Source organism: Solenopsis invicta, chromosome 4, assembly GCF_016802725.1.
Source record: "Solenopsis invicta isolate M01_SB chromosome 4, UNIL_Sinv_3.0, whole genome shotgun sequence".
Classification (NCBI taxonomy): Eukaryota; Metazoa; Arthropoda; class Insecta; order Hymenoptera; family Formicidae; genus Solenopsis; species Solenopsis invicta.
The window spans coordinates 9,743,316-9,770,873 of NC_052667.1; the positions used below are offsets into that span (position 1 = coordinate 9,743,316).

General features: G+C 29.4%; 2 protein-coding genes across 10 annotated transcripts in view; one reads left to right on the plus strand and one right to left on the minus strand.

Moving 5' to 3' along the window:
- The first annotated feature begins 2,414 nt into the window (after positions 1 to 2,414).
- The window catches only part of LOC105198110 (RNA-binding protein 42), a 46,140-nt gene continuing 20,996 nt past the window's right edge, over positions 2,415 to 27,558 (plus strand). For 4 of the 9 annotated variants that reach the window (XM_039447711.1, XM_039447712.1, XM_026141414.2 and 1 more), the window contains exons 1-4: positions 2,415 to 2,895; positions 3,444 to 3,685; positions 7,126 to 7,500; positions 8,471 to 8,665. In XM_039447711.1, the coding sequence (XP_039303645.1) occupies positions 2,855 to 2,895; positions 3,444 to 3,685; positions 7,126 to 7,500; positions 8,471 to 8,665 (853 nt within the window). In that variant the 5' untranslated portion in view covers positions 2,415 to 2,854. Of the gene's footprint in view, positions 2,896 to 3,443; positions 3,686 to 7,125; positions 7,501 to 8,470; positions 8,666 to 9,031; positions 9,285 to 9,967; positions 10,139 to 27,558 lie in introns of those variants that run through there. The other 5 variants (XR_005574455.1, XR_005574456.1, XM_039447710.1 and 2 more) reach the window with 3 other exon arrangements.
- LOC120357450 lies at positions 9,750 to 27,361 on the minus strand. The gene is made up of 3 exons (XM_039447713.1): positions 26,757 to 27,361; positions 21,214 to 21,522; positions 9,750 to 10,200 (listed from the first exon to the last, which is right to left on the minus strand). The coding sequence occupies exons 2-3, from the start codon at positions 21,429 to 21,431 to the stop codon at positions 9,891 to 9,893; spliced, it is 528 nt and encodes a 175-aa protein (XP_039303647.1). The 5' UTR covers positions 21,432 to 21,522; positions 26,757 to 27,361; the 3' UTR covers positions 9,750 to 9,890.

A 27,558-nucleotide genomic window follows, 5' to 3' on the forward strand; every position in this document is an offset into this window, starting at 1 on the left:
CAATAGCTAATAGATTTTGCAACTTCTGATTGATTCGCAGATATTTTTTGCGGTTTCTGATTGGTTGAAATCTATTGCTTGTTGATATTCTCTGTTTCTATTGCCTGTGCTTTTCATTGTGTAATAGGCTTTATTCGTCGTAAGGGCCTCGCACATGAAATGCATAACAGAGCATAAGCGTATCATAAGGCCTCTGGACCAATGGGAATCTTATGTAAATTAATATGGCGTCTTTATGTTGGATGCTCATTGGTGCAACGGTCTTATGTTGTGCTTATGTTATGTTATGTATTTCATGTGCGAGGCTCTTTATTCATCAACGTTAATTCATTCTTTAAAAGTAAAAATGGTAAAATGCATAGTAGCAGAATGTTTCATCACGACAAATTCTTTAGACAAATATGAAAATAAATTTCAGAAAGTATTGGAACAAAATATAAAAATTAGTTTCCAGAGGTAAAAAATTATATTAATCTTATTAATATGTAATATTTTATTTTTATTAATATAAAAAAATATTTTTTTGTTGATACAATTGATGTGTTTGTTGATACTTATTTAAAGCAAAAAAGAAAAAATTATTTTAAATTATTATTTTTTATTTTATCATAGTTTATTTTTTAGTTTGTTTTTATATGCAAAATATTATTTAATATGTTTGTTATACTAGTTTATTACATTGCTAAATGTATTATATGTTATTAAATAATTAAAGAAAAATTTAATGTAAAAGATTAACAAAATTGTAAACTTTATTATTCTGTACTGTTTATGGCTGCGGTCCACTTGACGCTACAAATGCTTCGAAGCGTCTGATTAACCAATCGGAACAATGAATTTTACAAATTGACCAATCGAAAAATACTTAGAAGCATTTGTAGCGTCAAGTGGACCATAGCCTATGTCACACACACACATATACACACACACATACACACACACATACACACACCACACACATACACACACACACACACACACTGTATATACACGCCTTATAGCGTTTTTCACTGGGCGACACTGAGTGCGCACTGGAAACTCGCCGAGTTCAGGCGACACTGCCCGAGTGCACTGACAGTGCGAGTTTCTTGCACTCTCAGCTAAACACGTCCATTATTTTCTGTGCAGTTTTATGGCGCATTATATTCGATACCTTTTGAACATTAGCATCACAAAAATTTGTAATTTAATATGGAAGGATCGATTAGTTTGTGTATTTCTTTTAGAATAAATAGTGAAATATTAACTTTAACCCTTGAGCCGCTTGAAACGGACTTATATAATAAATTAAAGAGTAAGTATATACTTATGATCTTGGTTTTTGAGATTATTCAATGAACATGTTAGAAAAGAAATTGATAAATTTCTATAAAATTAATTAATAAAAATAATAATAAAATTAATAAAATAATAAAATTAATTGGTAAGTACCACAGACTTCATTAGATTAAAAATAATAATAATAATGTAATATAATAATAATAGTAATAGTAATAGTAGTAATAGTAATAATAGTAATAATAATAATATAATTAATAATACAATTATTAATAATATAATTATTTGTATTAGAGAATAAAACGTAGGAAATACGAATTAAACGCAGTAGTTGGTGCGTCAATATAATAATACATATATTTCGTTATTAATACATAAACGTGAATACAAATAACGGACGCGTTTCAACTTTCCTTGAAGTCATTCTCAACGATAATTTTCAATTAACAAAATCATATATGCTAATTGTTAATTTAAAATTATCGTTGAGAATGACTTCAAAGAAAGTCGAAACGCGTCCGTTATTTGTATTCACATTTATGTACTGATAGCGAAATATATTTACTATTTATATTATTGACGCACCAACTACCGCATTTGACTCGCATTTCCTACGTTTTATTCTCTAATTTTAATACTACCAAGTCTATCTTAAATATTTTGATAATTATTTGTATTATTGATATTATATATTTATACAATATATATTATTGCTTCACGTGTAATACAATATGTAATACAATATACATATAATCTGCAGAAACAATGAAAACAGATGTATTTACATCTTTATCCGTTAAGTTATGCATCACCTGAACAAAATTTTTGATTTTCGGAATTTTCCGTGGATTTTTTAATACTTCTTCTTCATCACTGCTAGATGATGATGAAGAAAGCAAATCTAGTAATGCAATTGCTAATCGTGCGTCCCGCGCAGCCATGTTGCACTGAACTGGCACCGTCTCTGGGAGCTCGTGCCGAAATCTTGCACGAAAGGGCAAAAATTCGGCACTAGCCTTCCCAGTGAAACAGCGCGCACCGGTTTCATGCGCACCGAAACGTTCAGTGAAACACGTTGCCCGTAGCGAGTGCGCACTCAGTGCGCACCAGTTCTCCCAGTGAAAAACGCTATTAATGTGTGCAACTTTGAAACCAACATGGCGCCTCTCCCCCCCCGCCGCGAACGTGCCGGCCCCTGTAGGTTATGCACCATCCCTCTATTTCTAAGTCCGTGGTTAAAATCCACTGCAGTTGAAGAATACTTTCGACAATGCGTGTATATATATTTAATTATCTGACATCACTGCATCGTATATATTCTGTGTGAACAGAACTATCGTAAAGATTGGAAAATACTTCGAAGAACAATAGGAGTTTAACCTCCCTTGAACAGCCAGTTGTGAAATTAATGAAAAAAACGAGGTTAAATGGCTTGGAGGATTGTCGGAGTAATAATTATCAACTGAAAACTTTCCTTATACAAGGAAATTGATTTATTCTATTTATTGAAAACCTAGATCCAGTTAGAGGCATCTTTGCACGTGTATAAAAGAAATTGGTGTCCCGGCTTACAGACATGGACGATAAACTTCGGCAAATGGAAGATGAGATGAACAGGTACGGCAAGAATAATTTTTGTCTTGATTTTTTTGGACAATTAGTTTATGCGAGCCTATTTGACTCGTCATATTCTGAAAGTAGTTATTGAATATAATTATGTGAATATAATTATCTGTTGCTTCTATACAACTATCTGTTGCTTCTATAAAAATTACTTATTTCTTAATATTTTCAGAATTTTTTAAATTTTAAATTTCTAAACATTTCTGAAAAAATGCTTTCAACTTCTTCAGATTTACAATTTTTCTTCAGAAATTAAATTGAGAATTTTTAGAAATTTTGGAATATTTTATAAAATTTATACATATAAAGTATTTAACAGAAGACTTCTTCAATACTTCTTAAAAGTGTTGTGTATAAAAAATTTGAAGAAATGGCTAAAATGTTTTAAAATTACACAGAAATTTTGAAAAATTATACAAAGAATTCTAAGAAAAATCTTTACTGGGAAGTAATAATTTAACAAAATAAATTATACTGTATATACTTGAACAAAGTTAAAGACAGTAATTTTTAATTTCTAATTCATTAATTGTAAACTTCAGATTTGAAGCTGAGATTGGAGGGCAGATTGTAACGCCAATTGTGAGGCCAGTGATTGGTGCAAATACATATAATCAAGTTGCCAGGCAATTGGAGCAACATGAACTTACTACACCAGTAGTTGCAGCAGCCGCCGCAGCTACATTAGCATTTCCTCCGATGATCGGATTTCCACCACCACCGCCACCTCCGCCTCCTCCTCCACCACCACCAATTTTGATCCCTCAACAAGTAACACGTCAAGGTAAATTCAGTGGTACACACTGAAAAAAAGTTGACTAGATTTTTTTATTTGATTCAATTTTTTCAATTTAAGTATCCATGTATTTATTAGACTAAAGTTTAAATATTTTAATTTAAGATTATTTCAACTGAAATAACTGCTTGAAATTTTTTTAGCCTTTAATCACATTGCTCACGTAAACACGTTTTTGGGTCTGAGAGACTTTTTCAACTTTAAGAGGCTATAACTTTGATTCCAATCAATATTTTTTATTAATTTTTTTTGTAAATAAAAGTTCAGAACTTCAGAAATATGATTGCACAAACAGCATTGCCGAAAAATAATTTATTGTGAAGTTATAAAGGAAAAACTACCAAAAATAAAAAATTATTAAAAAATCGACTTTTTCTTTAAAAAATTATATCTTTGCAACAAAACATTTTTAAGGACTTTAAAATATGGCGTTTTAAAGCTAAAGAGTTATACTTTCAAAAAAAATTATGGCATTGTCATTCTTTTTAAAAAGCATAGTTATGTAATAAGCAAATATGAAGTATTTTTGATTAATTCAAGGTGTCTAAAGTTGAAAATTGATGTTTTATGATATATTTTGGACCCTGCACAGAAGCCTTCTTTTCCACAGCACTAAATAGTATTCTATCTTTAAAAAGAGTATATATGAGTAACATATATGAACGGACCTGTTTGAACGTGTTTTGTCTAGTTTTTTTTTTTAATATAAGATTAATCATAAAAAAGTTTCAGTTACACACAATGTTAGTCTCACAGATTCCAACAATACTTTGCTACTGTGTCGTTTAAATTCTAGTTTACCAAAAAAGTTGATCAATTGTATCAATTGAAAAAGAAGATTTCAAATCTTTTTTACCTCTAGTGCGAATCTTTTATTATTCCACTTTTACACAGCAAGCGTTTGAAACTTCATATAGGATTTTTCAGACCCACTTGTGTATTTAAGGGTTAGGTCAAGTATTTATGTATTTAAATTAAAATATACAAATACTCGAAGTTTAAATATTTTATATATTTAAGTTAAATACTTGAACTTTAATCCAAACATTTAAGTTAAATGTGTTAATGTTTAAACTCAAGTATTTTAGATTACATTTTCTTATTTTAATTCAAATTTTCAAATTTTTTCAGTTCAGCAATTATGTATTTAAGTTAAATGTACAATACTTTAATTAAGATTCAAATATTTTGGTTAAAATATGAAAGAAATTTTAATTAGAAGTATTAAAGTTAAATTTAATAATTGAGTTGCTTATTTTTAAAGCAATTATAGAAAGAATGAAAGATCGATAATGAGTAAAAAGAAGGTGTACTTTTTAAAGTAAAATTTATTTCCACTTAATTGTTAAATAAACTGAAAGTTTTGATTTACTTATTCTTTTTCCACAGTATTAATAATTTGTAATATTGATAGTAAATAAATTAAGATCCATACATTGAAATAAATATAAAATATACAAATAAATAGAGCAGTTGTGTCAAAGTTATAAAAAGAAGTTACATTAAAACTTGCATTACCTTGAAACAAGCATGTCAAACAGAGAAAAATATAAAAGTTAGTAGTTTGTGGAGTTCGAATTATAAATGTTGAACTTAATGTATAAAACGGGATTCATGACTGATATTTATTGAGAACAATTTGAATCTATTGGTAAAAAAGTCAATTTTAAATATATAAATTCTTAAATTGCAGTTCAAATATTTTAACTTGAGTGCACTTATTTTAACTCAACTAAATAAATACTTAATCTGAAATTAATTATGTAAATGCTTGAATTAAAGTTGAAATATTTTAACTTAAGTTCATGAAGTATTAAGTGATTGCAAAAGTTTGGGTTTAATTTATTATTAAAATTCAAGCAGTAATTTGGCTTGAAAAATTAAATGTAAAATTTTTTTTATTAGTCAATAATATAATCGCTGTCATTTTTTGTAATCTTTTTTTAACATTCTAATAACATACCGATATAACACTTCGATTATAAGACGACCTCAAACTTGCGTTGAAGGAAAAAATATGGTGCTTGACAATTTCTAAAGATGCAAATTTTTCTTCATTAAAGTCCTTTTACAATGATTGAAATAAGTGATGACTCAATGATAAAGTATTATAAAAATATGATGGGTATGATAATTATATCATATTCATCATATTCTTTTGATATTGTATCATCAATATCAATCCCATTTCAGTTTTTTTAATTTGCACAAAGTATGTTTTGCATTGTGTGGTGCTCATATTGTTGTGATGAAAAATGATTTACTTACGATTGATTAAAATTAGAAGCTACTCCTAGATTACTATCTTTAAATTGTCTAATTGTTGACAGTACTTGTCAAAATTAGTCGTTTGGCCAATAGGAAGCAGCTCAAAATAAATTATTCCTTTGCACTTTCACCAAATAGAAAGCATCACCTTCTCAGGATGCAAACTGGTTTTTGCTATGGATTCTACATGCTCATTTGCTAGTTTTCAAGTGCATTTTCGAACATTGTTGTAAAGGATCCATTTTTCATCACTAGCCACAAGTTGATTAAAAAACTCTTTAATTTAATCAGTTTAATAAAGAAACAGCTGCAGAAACTCGATTCAACTTGTTTGCTTTGCATCCATATATTAAGCGGTGTATCTAATTGTATATCTTTTTTTATATACCGAAATGCGGTTGATCTGTCAATACTGAATATCTCAATCTTTTTTATTGAAATTCGTGAATTATTTTGCATTAAATTGTGTACAATATTATCATCTATGCCAAGTCGGCCAAAGGGTGATTGATTAAGATGGTATACGCTATGTTTAAATTTTGCAAATTATTTCTTAATAGTTAGAATTTTTGATGCATGATCCTAAAGGTTGGTTTATAATAGTCGTAACCGTAAGAAATTGGCTAATCATAGTCGACTTATAAAAAAATAATCGATTATGATTGGCTGATTTTTTACGGTAACGGCTATTATAAACCAACTTTAATAGACATCTTGAATATTTTTACACTAGTTCCAGTTATTATACATCTTTGAAATTTATAAAGCATAATATGCAATTTTTCTTAGTTCATTAAAAAAATTTTTTTTACAATTTTGTTTGTAATTAAAACACAAGTCTTTTGCTTAAATGATCATTAAATATGATATTTTTTTTATAAATTTGCAATACATACACATAACAATCAATGAGGCTAGCATATTCTTCTAATAACATCTATTGGACATGAGCATGAATTTTTGTATTTATCGTGTAGTTTAAATATTTTATATATTTAATAATAAGTTAAATGTATAAATATATAAATATTTGAGCCCCCCAAAGAAATTTAATCAAATTGAAAAATCTAGTCAAGTAATCAACTTTTCTTCTTTAATATGTATCTCTTGTATTATATCAAAGAGTAATACAATTCGAGCTTGTTTGACAATTGTTACAGGTACAGTTCCCATTACGACATATTCTTCACCGGCACAAATAAGTAATCCATATATGTCAAATATGGTGGATCCATGTTTAAGCGCGACACCAAAGACATACGATTCCACGTCAGCGCCGATGATCCATCCAGAAATTATCGAGCAAATTATCAATACAAAGATTCCTGAAGATGAGGGTAAAAAGAAGCCAAAGGTCAAAGGTGTTAGCACTGCAGCTGAATTAGCTATCAGCCAGGGGAAAGCAAGTTCCATTATGGCTAATGCTAGTGCAGAGGAGAGTCATCCTAAGGGTAAAGGGAAGAAAAATAAGAAGATTATAAGGACGGCCGGCGGTCAAACCTGGGAAGATCCTTCTTTGTTAGAATGGGACGAAGGTTGGTGACGATTACCTTTATCCAAGTGCCCTAATTTAGATCTATAAACATAATTATAATAAATTATAATAAATATGTGTGTAACTATAACTACAGAGTATAAATAATTAAGGTACCTGAGCCGAATAAGGCCCACCTAACTTATTTTATTTTTTATAAATTTTATTTACAAAGATATTGAAATAAACTAAATGAGAATAAAATTTATTTCAACTACTCGTTAAAATAAAATTATTTTCTATATAAAACATTTTTTAATAAACAAAAAAGAAATTTTTTTTAAACTCTGATATTGGGCCTTATTAAATTCTTGTGCTTTTAATAAGACCCGAATTAAAAATAAATTGAAAATAACGTAAGTAAATAAAGAAAGTAAACTTTATTTTCCAACTCACTGTTAAAATAATTATTAATTACAAATACGAAATCCTTTAAGATCTATTTTACTGTAAAACATCACAATTATTTTTAATTTTGTCTATAATCAATGTATATATTTGTTTTTTTTTCTATAGTTAGAAAGTTAAATAATATTATATGTTTTAATAAATCATAAAATAATGTATACTTATTAAATTTACAACAAATTTTTATAAATAACGGCTGATTTACCCACTCTGTTATAAGCTTTTATTGCACTGAATAAACGTATTGCTATCGGTATTAATTTCCTAGTCCCTTTTTATCTACTTCCTATCACATATCTTTTAAGCATATATTTCAAACATAAAGCGCGTTTTTGTATGTTAAATTTAAAAGTGGGCCTATTTAGCACTGGACCTTATTCGGCGCAAGTATCTTATATATTTATATTATAAATATAATTATAATTATAATTACTATTTAATTATAAATTTATATAGTTATTTCAATATAAATATTGTTATATATTTATAAATATAAATGAAATTATAATAAGATGCCTATTACTAATGTAAGAAATTATAATAATGTCATTTATATTGTACAGACGATTTTAGGATATTTTGTGGAGATCTGGGGAATGACGTCACCGACGAAATGTTGGTAAGGGTGTTCGGAAAATATCCTAGTTTTCAAAAGGCGAAAGTGGTCAGGGATAAACGGACAAACAAAACTAAAGGCTTTGGATTTGTGTCCTTCAAGGATCCGCAAGACTTCATCAAGGCAATGAAGGAGATGAATGGTGAGGCAAATATTTATTTTCTTTTGTATATGCGAGGAACAAAAATGTTTTTCTCAACTTATAACATGGATGTTCTATAGTTTTTTAGCGCTATCATATACTTTACGCGTTTATTTATTTAAATGAAAAATTTATTACAATAAAAAAATAGAAAGAGGTGTAAATTACCATCTTAAACATTAGAATGAATTAATTGCAGTTGCAACATAAACTGACAATTGTTTTGCGTTTGTTGGCTACTTATATTGCGAAGATTAATTTTTCTCATCTTTCTCTTTCTCACTGTACGTCTCATTTTTTCTCGACGATATTGACCGTCATATCTTCAGTATTATAATCTTCTAACTCATTTTTATTTTCCAAAAGATCCCCACCCGTATGATATAAACAGCTGCGGTATAGTCCAATATTGTTTCCTTGGTTGCACAGTTGATTGGCCATTTCGTGAACTGACACGTGAATTAGAATGTTCCGCGAACGTCAAACCCTCGGGCGTTGTGCTCGAATCTTGTCGATGAGACGCTGTTAATGTATATGTACATTTATTATATTTTATAAACATGTCAAAAAACTTGTTCTTTTTTTTACATTAAGAAAATATTACACTCATTTTTACAAATATTTGTTATATTTTAAATAATACGATAATAATCGTAAAAGTTGTGTTTAACAATCTATTTTTATTAATCAATATATTTTTATAGTTTATTTACTTCGTTATTATTTTTTATTATAATATCAAAATTTAAAAGTAATGACAAAAACATTTTGTATAAGCACTTTAAATATTTAAGATAATTTATGCAAAATTTTATTGCGATTTTAAGTTTAATTGTATTGTAAATAAATAAATTTTGTTTATTTACAGCACAACTAATTTCCGCATTGCAATTATGTAAAAAAGATTCAATTTTTTGTCATTATTGCTTAATTATATTTCCATTAGAATACATTTTAGGTGTGTTCGGTTTCACGCATGATGCGCGTGATTATCTTGATTGTTATTCAAATAAAAATGTAATATTTTTGATTTTTAAGATCAGTTTTTAAAAAAATTATTTATACATATATGAAGATTATCATTGTTTCATATATTTATTTATAGAATGTTATTTCTTACTTATATATCACAATGATTGTTAAATAGAATATATTAGTTTTAATTAGTTTGATACTAATATTTGATACTGTTTTCCGTGTATATGCGAATGAAAATTCATATAACTTATCTCCACTTTTTTAAGCTGAAGAATTTTTTTAATATCTTTCTTAACATATACTTACTCAATGTTGTTGCGACAGCATGATTTGATCTTGAAGTATGCGGATTCATGTACAAAACGGAGAAAGGCATGCCGCCTGCTCGCCAGCTACGGGACACGAATACATCTTTTTTGGTGATTTTAATAGGCATTTGTTTATTTGTTGGCAAAGAAGCTCGAATTTCTCGTCCCGGCTCTTCCAATGTATGATCCCTCCATGATTTTAACGTGAATTCGGATACCGGGTCTGCAATGTAGTGCTGAGATTGCAATCTGTCAAGCAAAGATATTCAATGATTAATTACATAATATCAAGACAATTAATTGTCTTGCGAGATGTTCTTTTTCCAGTAGAAACCCGGCGTTATCGACTATCAAACATGTACAATGATTTTAATTAATCAGCATGAATATCAATATGTATTCACTTTTTCGTTCTCGTAGAACGAAACGGCACTCTAGATGAGTGAAAATTAAATTTGTGTAATTATTTAAATGATTTATCACTTTATAGAATAAAAATTTATTCCTATAATAGGAGTGAATTATAAAAGTGATTTTTTCCACCAAATCGCTCGAATATTTGCATAAGCTCAATTTTGATTTTAGAATGATATTTCGCTCTATGGGATTTAGAGAATGAATATACAAGATAAGTTTAAAAAAGACTAAACTTTTGTATGAGCGCGTCTACCAGTACAGGTAATATATTTCAACAAGTGGCACTGGCTAGCGACAACTTTCACAATCGTTTGGCACATTACGTTATCATTGTTAGAATTTGAGCAAAAAGCAAAATTTAAAACAAAATAAGTAAAGAAAAGCAAAAAATAAGAACATATTGCTCTTCAAGAACAACGTGTTTTCGTTTAATTTTGCATCAAACTCGATAAAACTTTTACATAGACGTTTTTTTCTCATTTTCTTTAAAAATCCGACTTCAAGTTAGTACACATATTTGCCTCAACTGTTGTATCTTGTAGCTTGAATACTAACAATGATAGCATTAAACGGCGTTGTGCTTGTGAATGTTGCCGTTAATCAAAGCCACTTGTTGGAATTTGTTCCGTGTTAGTTTTTGTGCACAATGCGCTTTCTATGTCAATAGAATTAATAATAATTTTTTGCGCTTCGATTCTATTTCTACTTATATTGGCTATGTTTTAGCTATCTTTGCTTGTCTGGCTATGGGCAGGAACAAATTTTAATAAATGTACGGTTCACAGTTCTTTTTTATATAAAATAACGTTTAAGAAAAAGTTATACAGGGTGTCAGAAAAAAAGGGTCACATATTTTGATAGCAAGTAGTATTGATCAAAACAAAAAGAAAAGGTTTTATTAACATGGGTCCTAAAACTAATATCTTCAAAGATACAAGCTATTTTGTTATTCGAGCTCTTTGTCATTTTCTTATTAGTCGTGTCATCTTTAGAATGTCTCCTGATATTTACATTTGCAATAGATACTACAAGTCAAACGACATTGCGTAGGCCTTGACGAATGTGAGCAGCCCTAGTAAACAAAAGAGTGTTTACTACTGTTGCTATACGAGAGTTCGTCAGTACGAGATTAATCGTCTCAATCGCATTAAAATTTTTTGTTTTTTGTAAAAAAAAGAGTTTTTATTTTGTTATCATATGTACATACATTTAGTTTCTTTATTTCAGTTTTTTTTATAGAAGATTAATGATTACATTTTATATTAAAATAAAAATTATTTTTTTTATCTCTTTTTGTTTATTTTTTATTTTTTAAGGCACCTAGAAAAAAGATATCCCCATTGTACACCACTCTTCTCTACTCCTTTGTTCATTACATTCTAAGGATGACCCGCCTAATAAGAAAATGACAAAGAGCTCAAATAATAAAATAGCTTGTATCTTTGAAGATATTAGTTTCAGGACCCATGTTAATTAGACCTTTTCTTTTTGTTTTGATCAATACTACTTGCTATCAAAATATGTGACCCTATTTTTCTAACAACCTGTATATGTTTAAACAAATTTTATATCTAGCTCGACATAGCAAAAGCAAATCATAACAATAAAAGGTCAGATAGCGAGCAGACAACACAATGTTATTTGTATGTAATTGATTTATTTAAATACAGTCGCACTGTATTCTTTAATAATTTGTCGAGTAAAATCGATTGACGCAATTAATTTTCTTGCAATGTCAATTATTAAATAATTTGTTTATAACAATTAACAATTTGTTTTTTCAACGTACTTTTTATGTTACTGATTTTTTGCGCTCCTGATTTGTTTCCAATTATTATTTTTTTATTGTCTTTGCTAGTTTGGCAGGAACGGATTTTAATAATTTATATAGTTTATTATTTGTTTTCCTAAAATAATAATTTAAAAAACATTATATATTTTTCTTTAGTACTTTTTTCCGTAGAATTGATTGGTGCAGTTTTCTTACAGTCAATTTTTAATAATTTGTTTATAACAATTAGTTACAAAATTGGTTTTTACATGGTTTTTATGCCAATAATAGTTTTTGTACTTTGGTTTTATTTTTAATTGTTATTTTTGGTTATCTTTGTTGGTTAGTCATGGTCTTTAATATTCATATTGATCAATTAAAAATAACCATATTTTTAATATACAGGGTGTAACTAAAAAAAAGTATATAATATAGAGTATCATGAGATATAGGACAAGAATTCCAGTTGAAAAGTGTCGAGTCATTTTTGGATCTGAGTTTTCTGTTCGCAGTTATATAGTATTAAAGTTTGCGGATCAGTGGCCGTGATCTGTGGCCGGAAAGCAGAGACGGGAGAATAGTGGCTACTCCCGTACTCGTGGTATACTTCATGTATGTTTTTTTACTTACACTCTGTATATTTTCAAATTAATTTGGTAATATTGACATAAGAGCTGCGTATTTATTCTCTGTGCCAAAGATTTGGGATCAAATTCACTCAGAACTTATTAGATTTTTAATTGATTACTACTTTTTACAACATTTTGGGATCTGGGACATGTCATTGTCCGACGTCGATTTGATTCTTAAAATATGTTGTTAAACACAAAACTTTAAGAGGCGAGTATTTTTTTATACATGCGGAATCTCATGTTTAGGGGGTAAAACACCCCTTTAAATAAAACAATATTTCTCTTTTGGGGCAAATATCGTCGAAAATATAATCAGCTTTCTACAATAAGCCATTAGTTGGTGTCATAAGTCGTAAGCTGTAAGAATTGATCAATCACAGTCGAATATTTTCTTCACATTTGACTGTGATTGGTTAATTCTTGTAGCTTACAACTTATGCCATTGATTAATAGTTTATTGCAGAAAGCTCATAAAAGATACAAAATATAAATGGTAGAAAAAATTTTTAACAAAAATTGTACAGTTTGAAGAGTACTTTAAAGTTATAAAGAAAAAGTTCGATATTTGCCTCGAAAGAGAAATACCGTTTTTTCCAAAAGGATATTTTATCCCCTAAATATAAGATTTTGCACTAAATATAAGATTTTTCTGCAAAAAAAATACGTGTTTGTTAGATTTTTGTGTTTAATAACATATTTCAAGAAGAATCAAATCGGTTCCAGACAATTGTGACATGTCCCTTCTTAGCAATGGCAAACCATCGAGAATATATTTGCAAGATAGGCACCAACATGCTTGAACTTACATTAATGAAAGGTGGTGATAACACCACATCTAACTTATCAATAAGTAATCGTAAGATCGAAACTTGACCACGACTTTTAGTCGTGGATTAACTAGAAAAAAATATTTGTAGTAATCGATGATGCCTAGTTTCCATTTATTGTAAAAAGAATTTATGAAATTTGGAAAGCATATAGCAGTGAATACAAAAAATATACGTACAGAGGATATTTTTTAAAATCTTATTTTTAGAAAATAATTAAGTAATTTATTAACAAATATATATAATACAGGGGGTATCTTAAAAAGCGCTTACTAATTATATAGTGTTATTCCTTACTAAAAATTTAGTCAAAAAGTTCTGAACTATTTTTTTCGATAGTGCTTAATAAAGCAGTAAGTAATAAGTAAAGCTAATCCAATCAGCGCCATCCTTTCGATAGACATACGTCGATGAACTGTGAGGCCTGGTAGTATACGTGAGCGCTCGCTGTTACATTGCTAGTTGTCTCTGTAACTTTGCACTGCCGATACCGTATAATATTCTTACGCGTTGTAATGATGCAAAAAATTTTATTTTACATTGAAAATTATATTTCTTTCGTTAGAAACATCTTTTTAGAGAAAATTTTGACAAGGAATGGGACTCTCATCAAAACACATAAGATTACATAATGTTTTCATAAAAAAACCTACCATTTTTTTTGCTTACAAATTATTGTTCTTTATAATTTTGAAACTCTGTGCATTTTTTTACATAGAATAGACAAGAAGTCACAATTTTCTTTATCGTTTTTCACGATTTAATATTTTGTGAAAAAGTTATGACTTTCTATAGCCATATTACAACCACTTTTTTTCTTCCACCGATTATGCAGTGCATTAGATTTTTATAAATCATGCCCTAAGTAATAAGTATTTCATTACTTTGAGTCTAGAATCTGTCAAATAATACTCTGACGAATGTAATCGTTTAAGTTTCAATACACACACAAACACACACACACACACACACACACACACACACACACACACACACACACACACACACACACATAAGGTTTCAGAAAACTAAAACTTATGCTCTCGTGGGTTGATAAAGCAAGTCATACTGAGTAGAGTCCTATATAAAGAGAGAAGCGACATCGAACCCTCACCACAACCTTCAGTATCCAATTGAGTTCTCCACCGCCATTTTGGGACCGCTCTAACGTCATCAAACACCATTCGTATCATTCTGCAACAGCTGTGTTCACAATATGGCTGCTCGCTTAGCCAATCAAGTATCAATCAGATTACCAATCAGAGCTTCGGACATCAATGTCGCTTCTCTCTTTATATAGGACTCTACTCTAATACTGAGAAGAAAAGTCCTTTACCATTTTTTATTATTCGCAATAGTTATCGAAATAAAAATTAGTAAAGTTAGTCAAATGAACACATATATTCCCTACCCACCGCACGCGGGAACTGCCTATCGTCGCCAAACCATGGCAGCCGCGTTGAAGCTGCTAAGGCAGCCATTGCTACTTCTCCCTTCTCACCGCCCCGCCTGTCGCGGCTGTCTATGATTTGGCGATGGACGGGCGGTCTTTGCGTGCGGTGGGTAGAAAAAATACGCGCTTATTTGACAAACTTTACTAATTTTTATTTTGATAACTATTGCGAATAATGAAAAATGGTAAATGACTTTTCTTCTCACAAGGAAACACAGGGAAGTGTCCGCCTCAGATTAAAACGAGCTTTTAATATGTTGTAGTACAAATAAAAATAAGGGACACGTATTTTTTTATACGTGCCCATACGCACTTTAAGGGGGTGAAACACCCCTTTGAAGAAATTTGTTTTTTTTCTTTCGAAGCGTATACCGTCGAAACTATAAGAGATAGAAAAAATACTTCCTTACATACGTGAACTTTTGAATCTATACATGTCAATACTGCCGAGACGTAAACATTCTATTTTAAGATAGGAAATGACCCAAAGTGCACGCGCCAGTAGCGTGGTTATGCATGCTTCTATACTAATCGAATTTAATAAATACATTAATTGAATTGTATAAATGCAGTATAAAAGATAAAATTTCTAACTAATTTTTTAATTAGTTTTATGTTAGTTCTCTTGTTGTTAGTTGATGAGCTGGCGTTAGATAGTGAAAGTATGGAATATGTGAGTAATAATTTTTTGTAATCCAAGTTTCCTTATCTGTAAAATCTTGAAGAGAACAAATATTCTAGTCGAATCATGTAGACCAGTAAATAAATGTTTAACTTATATTAATTACATATTATTTTCTAAACAAGAAATTAATGTCTTACAACACCGTAATTGTTGTTATTCTTCAGTGTAGTATCGTTTTATTTTGTAGTAAATGTTTTTCTTGATGTCTGCGTTTTTATGTTAGACACAGACTGTCCTCGAAATGTTTTTGTCATCTTAGGCGAGAAAAACATGCATTCAACTTTCATTGAGAACATTTTTCTCTATTTCTTATAATTTCGACGATACATGCTTTGAAAGAAAAAACCCGATTTTCTTCAAAGAGGTGTTTCACCCTTAAAAGTGTATTAGGGCACGTGTAAAAAAATACGTGTCCCTTATTTTAATCTGTACAACATATTAAAGGCACATCGAAATCGGAGGGAGTCACTTCCATAGCGCACGAACGCGCGGACGGGTGCGCGTACCGTGCGTATAGAGAGGTTTTTAATTATTTTTAGAAAATGGGAATGTTGTATCGTAACTTTACCATATACCGTTGAATTCGTAATAAAATAAACTTTATTTTACTTATAAAAAAATAAAAATTTTGAAAAAAATAGGTAAGTGGTGGGAGAAAGTATTCAAAAAATTAAAAAAAAATTTTTTTCGCTGTTATTAATTACTCTTTGAGCCATTCAACTTTTATTTAAAATATTTTTTTTATCTCTTATAGCTTCGACGGTATACGCTTCGAAAGAAAAAAAACGATTTTCTTTAAAGGGATGTTTCACCCCCTTAAAGCGCGTATGGGCACGTATAAAAAAATACGTGTTCTTTATTTTTAACTGTACTACAACATATTAAAAGCTCGTTTTAATCTGAGGCGGACACTTCCCTGTTTCCTTGTCAGTATGACTTGTTCTATCAATCCACGAGAGCATAAGTTTTAGTTTTCTGACACTTTGTGTGTATATACAGGGTGATTCAGAACGACCTATGTGTCCCTGTAAAGACGTGTTCTTGAATAAATTTTGAGACGATTTTTCCTGTATGAAAATTTTGTCCGACGTTTACTTTTTGCATAATAAGAGGATAAAGTTAGCGAATCACGGGCCGTGTACACATGGTAGACAAAGGCGCCGCAACTCACCGTCCGACGCGGACGCTTACTCGTGTCAGACGGTGAGTTGCGGCGCCTTTGTCTACCATGTGTACACGGCCCGTGATTCGCTAACTTTATCCTTTTATTATTTAAAAAGTAAGCGTCGGACAAAATTTTCGTACAGGAAAAATCGTCTCAGAATTTATTCAAGAATACGTCTTTACAGGGACACATGGGTCGTTCTGAATCACCCTGTATACACACACGCACGCACGCACGCACGCAACGTGGGGGAAAAGTACCGGAAAATATCTCGAAAACTAAGCATTTTAGAAAAAAAGTGTTTCAGATAAAAGTTGTAGGGTTTCAAAAGATATATTTAGTAATATTATTAGTTTTACCTTGGATGGCGTTGCCAAGGTCAGATCGAAATCACATTAACTTTTTTAAATGGAACACCCTATTTTTGATTCCAGAATCTAATAGCTGGTGTCAAGATCTTTCCAAAACTCTACAAGAAATTTTATTTTTGTTGAGTACTTTTCGAATTGTGTAGCTTGAAAGCTACAGTGTACTGTAACTTTCAAGCGCCATAACTCGGAAAGTACTTAATGAAAAATAACTTCTGATTGAAATTTATAGGGTTACAATAGTCTCACACAATCTACACATAACATTAAAAATAAAAGTTATTGAAAAGACACCGAAGAAAAAAATTACGTGATACAGTAATAAATGTTCAACAAATTAACTCGAGAAGCAAAAATGGAATAGAACTTGGATACGATCTAAGATTGAAATCAACTTGTCTCGTACTTGCAATGCGCATCGAGAGTAATTGTCGCGGTTCGCGTAATTCAAGGAGCGGCATCCACCCTCTGATAATCCGTGCTCGCTTAATCGGTCAACTGATAAATCAAAGCATGAATTATTTCCAAAACCTTGATACTGCAGTTTATCGATAGCACACAAGCTCTCAGTTCTTTGTTTCCAGGTTTTTGCTTAAAGTTTGGATCACGAATACGGTTGACATTTATTTCAGTGCCCCCATATTGTGAAATTGATTTCACACGACTCCACATTGCATTTAAGATTTTTTTGCCCCCTCCCCCTTCTCCGCCCCTCCCCAGGGATGACAAAATGGGCATTTTTGATATTATGTGTACATTGTGTGATACTACTGTAACCCTATAAATTTCAATCAGAAGTTATTTTTCATTAAATACTTTTTGAGTTATGACGCTTGAAAGTTACAGTACACTATAGCTTTCAAGTCTCACAATTCGGAAAGTACTCAACAAAAATAAAATTTCTTGTAGAGTTTTGGAAAGGTTTTGATACTAGCTATTAGATTCTAGAATTAAAAATAGTTCCATTTAAAAAAGTTAATGTTATTTCGATCTGACCTTGGCGACGCCATTCAAGGTCAAATTGATAATATTATTAAATAGATCTTTTGATACCTACAACTTTTATTTGAAACACTTTTTTCTAAAATGCTTAGTTTTCGAGATATTTTACTGTTCCGGTAAGGTAAAGTCGGTATTTACGCCGCGGGGGAATGTACGCCGCAGCAGTTAGAAAAAATAGAAGGAATAAAGATAGTTTGCTCACAACCACTTTGTTATGTGCCTTTATGCTATATTAGTATTGTCATTTTCGGGTCTGGGAGACTTCCAACTTTGAGAAGCTATAACTTTGATCACAATCAATATTTTTTTACAATGTTTAATCATTAAATGTTTTATCATTATGAAATGCATTTTACACGCTGGAATGTAATATGCTAGCGTCACTATCGATAGTTCTGGCTTTATACAAGAATAAAATCACAGTTCTCAGTCCCTATCACTTTCATAACAGTTCTATCAAAAAACAATGACCAAACTATTTATTTATAATTATTATACACGTCCAGAATGCTTAACCCTTAAACACACCGATCCTGTAAAATACGGAAACACATTTTTGGGTCTGGGAGACTTTTTCAACTTTGAGAAGCTATAACTTTGATTACAATCAATATTTTTCTACGATTTTTTTTTAAACAAAAGTTCAAAATCTCAGGAGTGTGACTGCACAATCGGCATTGCCGAAAAATAATTTACTGCAAAGTTATAAAAAAAAACCATTAAGCAAAAATGGGAAATTATTCAAAAATCCACTTTTCTTTTAAAAAATCATATCTCCGTAACAAAAAACTTTTAAGGACTTTCAAATACTTTAAAATTCTATGTTATTGTTTTAACTTTGTATAATTTGAAATGTATACGTCCGAATAAAAAGTTAAATAACAAAAAAACATTCAAGTGTATGTACATTTGTGTGATAATACACTCAAGTTTAAGAATAATGCGGAAATGTATGTAATTAAAGGTTAAAACTGTTTGAAAATGTTTAGAATTGCTCAAAAGTAAAAATGCCTTATAACAATTGTTAGTCATTGTGTATTGGCATATTAGCATCACTTAAAAACGGCAGGCTACTAAACGAATAACTCCATAAGCAATTGTTAGAATACGTCACCTAATAACGGAAATAATAGGGGTAACCATATTGTCGACAGCAGCCATAATACTCTCTTCCCCTCTCTATAAATATGTGTGCGTGTGCGTGTGCGTGTGTGTGTATATATAAACTGTGGAAATTATGTGTGTGTGTGTGTGTGTGTGTGTGTGTGTGTGTGTGTGTGTGTGTGTGTGTGTGTGTGCGTGTGCGTGTGCGTGTGTGTGTGTGTGTGTGTGTGTGTGTGTGTATACATAGAGTGTCTCGCAATCCGTAATTAAAATTTTAATAACGTATTCTTTGCGTATAAATAATATAAAAATTCTAATACGAAAATGTCGAGGTTATAATACTTTTTAAATGAGAAGTATTAACAGTAGGTGAATCAGGTAGTCTAAAGATTGCGCGCTTAGTGACGGAACAATGACAGTGGGTACTCTTGCACTTTTGTAAACTTGTTACATTGATGTAATTACGATGATATTGACATGCTTTATTGATTGAATCATATTTAAATATAAATTTGTATATGCATTGTACATGTCATAATCATATAAAAATATTACAAAATATTAAAGATAATTATAATTAATTGTCAAAAATCACGAGATGTCAATAATTCATAAGATAGCCAACTTCAGAGAACAGATATATGTACATACGTGTCATACAACTCGGCAATACTTAATGAAAAATGTGTTGATAAAAATGTGAAATTCTTTGACACATAATTACATTTCCATTGATATGAAATAATATTTTACATTATTACATCATACTACGACATTTATATTTCCCAATAGGCACATTGTGCGAATATTATTATATAATGGCATCACGAATTGACGAAAATTTTGAATAATTGCGCTAATATGATACATTATAACGTAGCAGTTTTGTTGAAACAAAGATTTTAAATAACATTCGTCAAGAATTAACTAAAGACAATATAAGGTTTTAAAGAGGAAAGGTTAAGATAAGTCAATTGTTTTTTAATGGATGATTGACGAAAATAATTCTTTGTGTACTCTTACATGTTAATATATTAATAAACATGACAATAGATGTATTAACAAACTTATAAACTAATAAATGTAATGTTGAATTAATTTATTATCTATTTTTTTAATATTTTATGTGAAAAAGAGGAAAATATATATGTATTGAGTTCTTATGTATCCAATACAACAAATGCCACTTTTTCTAAGAATTTTCACTGCATCTATGTAAATATTTGAAATTATCTTATATATTAAATTAATATTTATATAAAAGCTCTTCCTACTTTGAATTTGATTTTAGTCTCTTTATATTACGTCTTATATAGGTATTTATATTTAATACGACTCGGGCACGCCAGGTTTTTTTTTCACTTTGATATACATGTTTTAAAAAAGTTTACGTGGGTTTAGAGGAAAATGCTGTTGTGTTTTTTTATGTCTACTGAAATATCTAATTGTATGATCTAATCTTTTTTGGGAACAGTTTAATTTAAAAACATGTTTTTAATATAAGATAGTTAGACTAATATACGATACTTTTTTAAAAAAGGGTTTTTATTAAGAATTTTGAAAGATTATATGTCACTTTTTTATATAAATTTTATATTTGTTCTTTTTTTTAAAAAAAGATTTTGTAGGGATATTACATACGTAAATCACACATAATCAGAAATAAAGAAGAAAATTATATACGTAAGATTTGTTTTCTGTTCCTGAACTTTTTGAGCTAGTGTATACTTAAAAAGAGTGAAATAAGTAGATATATGTTTGAAAGTTAGTGAAAACGAGAAGCGAAGTTCCTGTACAATCTAGCGCAAAAAAAACAAACCTATCATATGCATGTGTACCTGGAAATGTCGCCGTCTTTTTTTGGTACGATGTTGCCGTATGTTTCCGATATTGGTAGCAATTCCCAACATTGTCCGTCGGAACACGTCTTAATTACAGGTGGGAAAACATCTCTACTCCAAGTGTCCTTCGTATCTAATAGAGGTGCCGCATAGCTGGTTATCACCCACAACGCGTTCGGTATCAACATCAGGAGTAATCTTGAGATCGTTTCCATTCTTATTTCGATACGCGCGTATTCTGATTAATTTTAAATTATCGTCGTGTAGTAACGCCAACAAGATGTGTTATTCGTGTAGTTTTATCTTCTGAAAAAAAGAAAAATATTGAAATGCATTTTATAATCTATAAGACACAAATATTTTATATTTTATATTTTATAAAATGTCATGTATTTAAATTTTATGATTACAATTAAATTTCTGAAATTATTCTCGCGAGAATTCGACAAACAAAATTGTATTTTATCCATTTGAACTATAAAGTTTAAAAATAAAATATGACATTTTTAATTCTTAGAACTAGAAAAAATACACAGAAAAAAATAGTACAAAAAAATATATTTCTTTTTATATGAAGAAATTTTGTATAGTTTTACCAACTAAACTGTATTTATCTTAATTCAGTAATAATTTTCATGAATTAAGTGGAAAAAATATTATATTTGATAGAAAATAAAAAATTGTCAAGAATTGATAATCTTAAACAGATATAATTTGCTTACGTCAAGAAATTAAAAAAAAATATTAAGAAAATTATTAGGAAAATTTATCAGATAGAAAATAACAAAATAGAAAATTTTTTCAATATTTTTGCTTTATTTTGAAGTAGTTTTAGTTTAATGAAACATCGGTGAACAAAATTTAGCATTTAAAAGTATTTTAAAATAGGCTTTTTAAGTTTTACAACTTTTTTGAGAAAAAATTGATACGATGATTTTTTGTAATATCAACTTTTTTGTGTAAAATTTTTTATAAAATGTTGAATTAATCTATTGATAAATTATCTTGTTTTATACACAACATGTTATTCATGTTATTATTGTTTTCAAAGAAGGTCACAAATTAGATCGAAAAAACGAAATAAAAAATAGCTTAATATATTTTAGTGACAAGAAAGGTTGTCTAGGATGAAAGAAGAAAAATGATTATGGCAATGTGGCGCAAGTACCATAGTTTTTGAATAATGACGTCCAGAACTAGGCCTCTACCTAAGGTAATACATTACTGTTGAATTCAAACAGCTTGTGAATCTATTAGCTTCGAGCAATTTAGGAAACTCTTGTGTGATAACATCTAGCAATGCAAATATTGTTTTCAGTCAGTGAACTGCAAAGAGATCGAGATAATTCCTTAAAGACAGCCCTATGTCTTTACATGCCGATTAATAACTTCTATATACTATTATAAATAAATTTATAATAATGTATAGAAGTTATTAATCGACATTAATTTACCGCATAAAATATGGATCATAAGTGGTATCGTTGTCGCCGTTTGATTTATCCAGACCATTGATTACTTTATTGACGATATCAAAATAAGTTGTAATCAAATCCAGCAGCAATAATACGTTATTATAGGAGCCCAGTTCCGAACGGTATTACTCAGGCAGTATAGCATCTAAGCCAAATTATCATCGTCATTTTTCTTCTTTTACCTTAGATTTTTACCTTAGATAGGAACCTTCCTTACAAATTTTATCAAAATCCATTAAGCCGTTTTCCGTTTCATTTTCTTTGGCCTATTTGTAGCCTCTTTTTTAATCTGTTGACGTGCAATAATTATTATTTTTAGCTATTAATATTTTTATTTCATCAAAGCTTAACTCCATTAGTAGTAGTCACTGATAGAATTTATAAATAAAATTTTACATAAAAAATTGTATATTGCGAAAAATTATCGTACTAATTGTTTTTGAAAAGGATTTTACAACTTAGTAAATCTACATAGAAAATCTGATACATGGAAGAAAAGAATATTTCTATTTTGAGAATAATTTTATTTTCGAAATTTCAAGCTGATATTTTTAACAGACATAGTTTTCTTAAGTATGTAAAGAAATTTTGTAGTTTTATTAAGAAAAATAATTAATATCATAAATCATGTTATAATCTATAATGATATCATCATAGATCACCTTAATAATCAATAATGATTTTCATAGATTGAGATAAAAACATATTAAAAATAACATAGAATATATAATCTCTTCAAGTAATTTCAAACCAAGATTAGAATTTTTTTAATAATATCATCAAATGTTGTTTGATAATTATTACAATATTATTATAAAATATAATATTATAAAATAAATAGATAATATTTTGCTGAAATCAATTTATCAAATTTTTTAAAGATTTTACATTTACATCTATGCAAAATAATGGTTGTTGATTTGATACTAATTTTTTTCTGTGTAATAAGCACATTAAACCGAGATTAACCCTTAAACACACAGATTCCGTAAAATACGTAAACACATTTTCTGGTCTGGAAGACTTTCAACTTCGAGAAGCTATAATTTGGTTCCGAATAATATTTTTAACTTTTTTTTTTTTTTTTTTTTAAATAAAAGTTTAGAATTTCAGAAATGTGGCTAATTAGCATTGCTGAAAAATTATTGTGATATTATAAAGGAAAAACCATTGAGCAAAAGTGAATAATTGTTAAAAAATCCACTTTTTCTTTAAAAAATCATATTTTTGCAACATAAAACTTTTAAGGACTCTAAAATACGTCGTTTTAAAGCTAAAAAGTTATACTTTCAAAAAAAATTATGGCATTGTCATTCCTTTTAAAAAGTATAATTATGTAGCAAAAAGAATATGAGGTACTTTTAATTGTCTAAAAATCCACTGTTTTAAAAATGATTATATCTTTGCAGCAAAAAACCTTTAAGGATTTTACAATACGGCGGTTTAAACCTAAAGAGTCATACATTCAAAAAAAATTGTATTATTGTCCTATTAAAAAATATACTTATGTAAGAAGGCGAATAAGGTATTTTTTATGATTAACTCAAGGTGTTTGATTAATTCTAAAATTGACAATGTGTTTTGTAATATATCTCGCGTAGAAGCCCTCATTTCCATAGAATATTGTATTTTAACTTTAGACAAAGTATGTGTGAGTAACAAACGCGAACGGACCTGTTTGAAAGTGTTTTGTCCGGTTTTTTTTTTTTATAAGATTACTCACAAAAAAGTTGCACTCAAACACAATAGTGATCCCACAGACCTTAATAAAACTGCCCTGCCGTTCGAATTCTAGTTGACCAATAAGGTTGATCAATCGAAAGAGATTTCAAACTTTCTTCTTTACCCTCTGATCCAAACCTCCTATCTCATTCTATTTTCACACAGCATGAAACTGCATATGGGGTCTCTCTGACCCACTTGTGTGTTTAAGGATTAAAGTTAATCTACATTAGTGAAAGTAGGCAGTTTCATTAAAATGTCTCATTAATATGTCTATTCGCATTTATTTATACATCTGTTCGTACGAATATCTTTTCGTTTACTTTGGATAGAAATGGAATACTCATTGTGGCTTGTTCATTTTTTCTCTAAGAATTTTGTTTCCAATATTTTAAACACATAGATGACAAACGCATCATTGAAGAACTGTCATCTGTGAAACATTACCCGCGGCACAGTTTTAGCCAATGTATCATAACAATCATCCATAGAAATTTGTTTCGAGACAAGTGTTTGTGCCAGAAAAATGTTGAAGTGTAAGAAAGTCTTTTTACTATCGTGCATCCCTCTTGTGTTTGTTCGAGATGTATCACAGCAAGCGAGCGGGAACTCGCGGGCCCGTTTGTCACTCGACAAACGTTAATCGTCACCGCAATGGTCCGATCTTGTCAACAAGCGGGTATGCTGTTTACGTTCTTCTCTCCCACGAAATTTCTACAATCGCTGATACTATTTATATAACATTCTTTCTAATTTTAGCGTAACGCTACTCGTTATACACACACGCATTCGTGCGACACGATCTGTGACGAGTCTGCGGAGGAACGAGCGAGTGTTATTCTTCCATGTTACGTCCAGGCGGAATAGAAAAGTCGAGAGATACTTCGAGATATCCGGGACATTTGCGGACACGCAAAAGTTTTCGCGATGGTAATGAAAACGCTAAAAAATGAAGTGTTTAATTTTAAGATATTAAAATGTTTTATTTCTCTGTCTGTTTTTTAAATATTTAAAGCTATTTTAATTTTAAACTATGTTTAGATTTAAAACACCAAAACGTTTAAAGCTGCTAAAGATTTAAACGTTTTAGTGTTTTAAATCTAAACATCATTTAAAGCTAAAACATTTTTAAGTGTTTAAAAAACGAAAACGGAAGTAAAATATTTTATTATCTTAAAATTAAATATTTTTTTTTTTTAATAAATACATTGTAAATTCAAGTATGTAAAAATTGCTTTATTCACGTATGTAATGTAGTTTTCTGTATAAAGAGTAAAATGTGGTAAACTACGTTTAAATGTGTAACTTTATTTTTTGTGCGGTACTTAATTTTTATACAGAAAACTAAATTATATATGAAGCATTTTTTACGTTTGGATTTGCAGTACATGCGGCTGTAATGAGGTATACACGATGTTCCATCTCGACGCTTTCTTTTCTTCATCGCGATATCACTACACATTTAGACGATTTTTCTGAGTAGTAACATAGAACATAAAAAATTTTATATAGGCAATATTCATTTAAAAAAAGAAGTGTTTAATTTTAAGATATCAAAATATTTTATTTCTATCTATTTTATAAATACTTAAAAATATTTTAATTTTAATTGGTCTCTAGATTTAAACAAGTTGAGTAGAAACGAAAACTAAAAAGTTATAAAAGTTAAAGAATGTTAAAATAATGAAGTCAAAAAATTAACTTTTAAGTTAATTATTTTTAAGTTATTTTTAAATGAGTTTTTAACACTTTAACTGTTCATTTTTTAAATATACATATATAAATTTTAACTATTTCCTAAGTTATAAAAATTTATCCATGTAAAGGAAAAAAAAGTTTATAAAAAATACATTTTATATTATAAAAGCAATAATTATTTCCTATTTTATATTAATTTATAAATATTAGATTTATTTTACAATCGGTATTATAATTATTTAGAGTAATCTAACTTTAAATAAGTACGACTTTCTAACTTAATATAAATAATGTTTTTCAAAATTAACTTTTAAATTAATTTACTCTTAACGTAACTTTTAATTCAGTTATTTTCATATTTATGTAACTTTTAATGTAATTAAATTAATTTTATAAGGCACTAACTTTAATTTTATTAAATAAAATATTAACTTATTCTGGACTTATTCTTTAAAACACTAAAATGTTTTAATATTTTGAAATTAATATCTTAACACTCTCTTAAATATAATAAAGTTGTAAAGTCGACTTGCTGTGACAGGATTTGTCAAGTTTCATATCGCATTTTATGAGAACATTTTTCGCTCTGAGTGTAATGTATCTTAAGAAAATTTTTGGTTTTTAGACATTTGAAAGAGAACGTACCCCAACACGTCGTATCGTTTGTTCGCTCGTTTTGCTCCTCCACTTCCTTGACGTAAACTCTTTGGATCGAAGCAGTTACGGGGCGGTTTCTTCACGTACACACTCAGACTGTACGGCCGCGCGGTTTGCCGGCTGTCTGTCGGGGCGGATGCGACCGAGTGCGTCGAAAGGTTGAGCGTCCCGCTATTCATTCAACAACCCCCTACCCTATAAATTCTATAATACCCCACTCTTATAATTCTGTAATACCCCACTCTCCTTGGCGATAGCCAATCGAGAATCTCAGGATAAGCTGTATGATTCGACTATTGGCCATTCTTTCTTGTTTTTTTTCTCTTATCGTTACTATTTCTCATCATCGTTGTGGCCATCATTGTGATCTCTTTCATTTTTTTTTCATCCTGGGTAAATTTCTCCAGTGAGTAAAACGAACTACTCTAGAAAGAATTAGGTGTAGGTTTATTTTTCTGTACACTAATAATAAGTAGAAATCGGATAAAATTTAATATGTATATAAAAATTTGAGTTAGATTCAGTAACCAAGCTTTATTTTCTAGAATTCGAGCAATACTCAGAAGAAATAATATTTCATACATTGTTTTTATGAAGTAATTGATCCAGACTATTTAGTTTCGAATCTTACAAATGAGTACAAGGTTCAAAATATAAATAACTATGCTCTGTATGGTCTAGTACCTAATGTAGCCTATTTGCTGTTTTTAAGTAGTTATACGATGAATTAAATAAATAATGCTAATATGTTGTACAGGTTATCAACGTAACTTGTTTGCAATAGTTGACT

Coding starts and splice junctions, on each gene's coding strand:
- LOC120357450 (XM_039447713.1), bottom strand. CDS start 21,431: ATGGAAACGATCTCAAGATTACTCCTGATGTTGATACCGAACGCGTTG. Junction 10,201..21,213: donor AAAGACGGCGACATTTCCAG/GTACACATGCAT, acceptor TTTGCTTGACAG/ATTGCAATCTCAGCACTACA.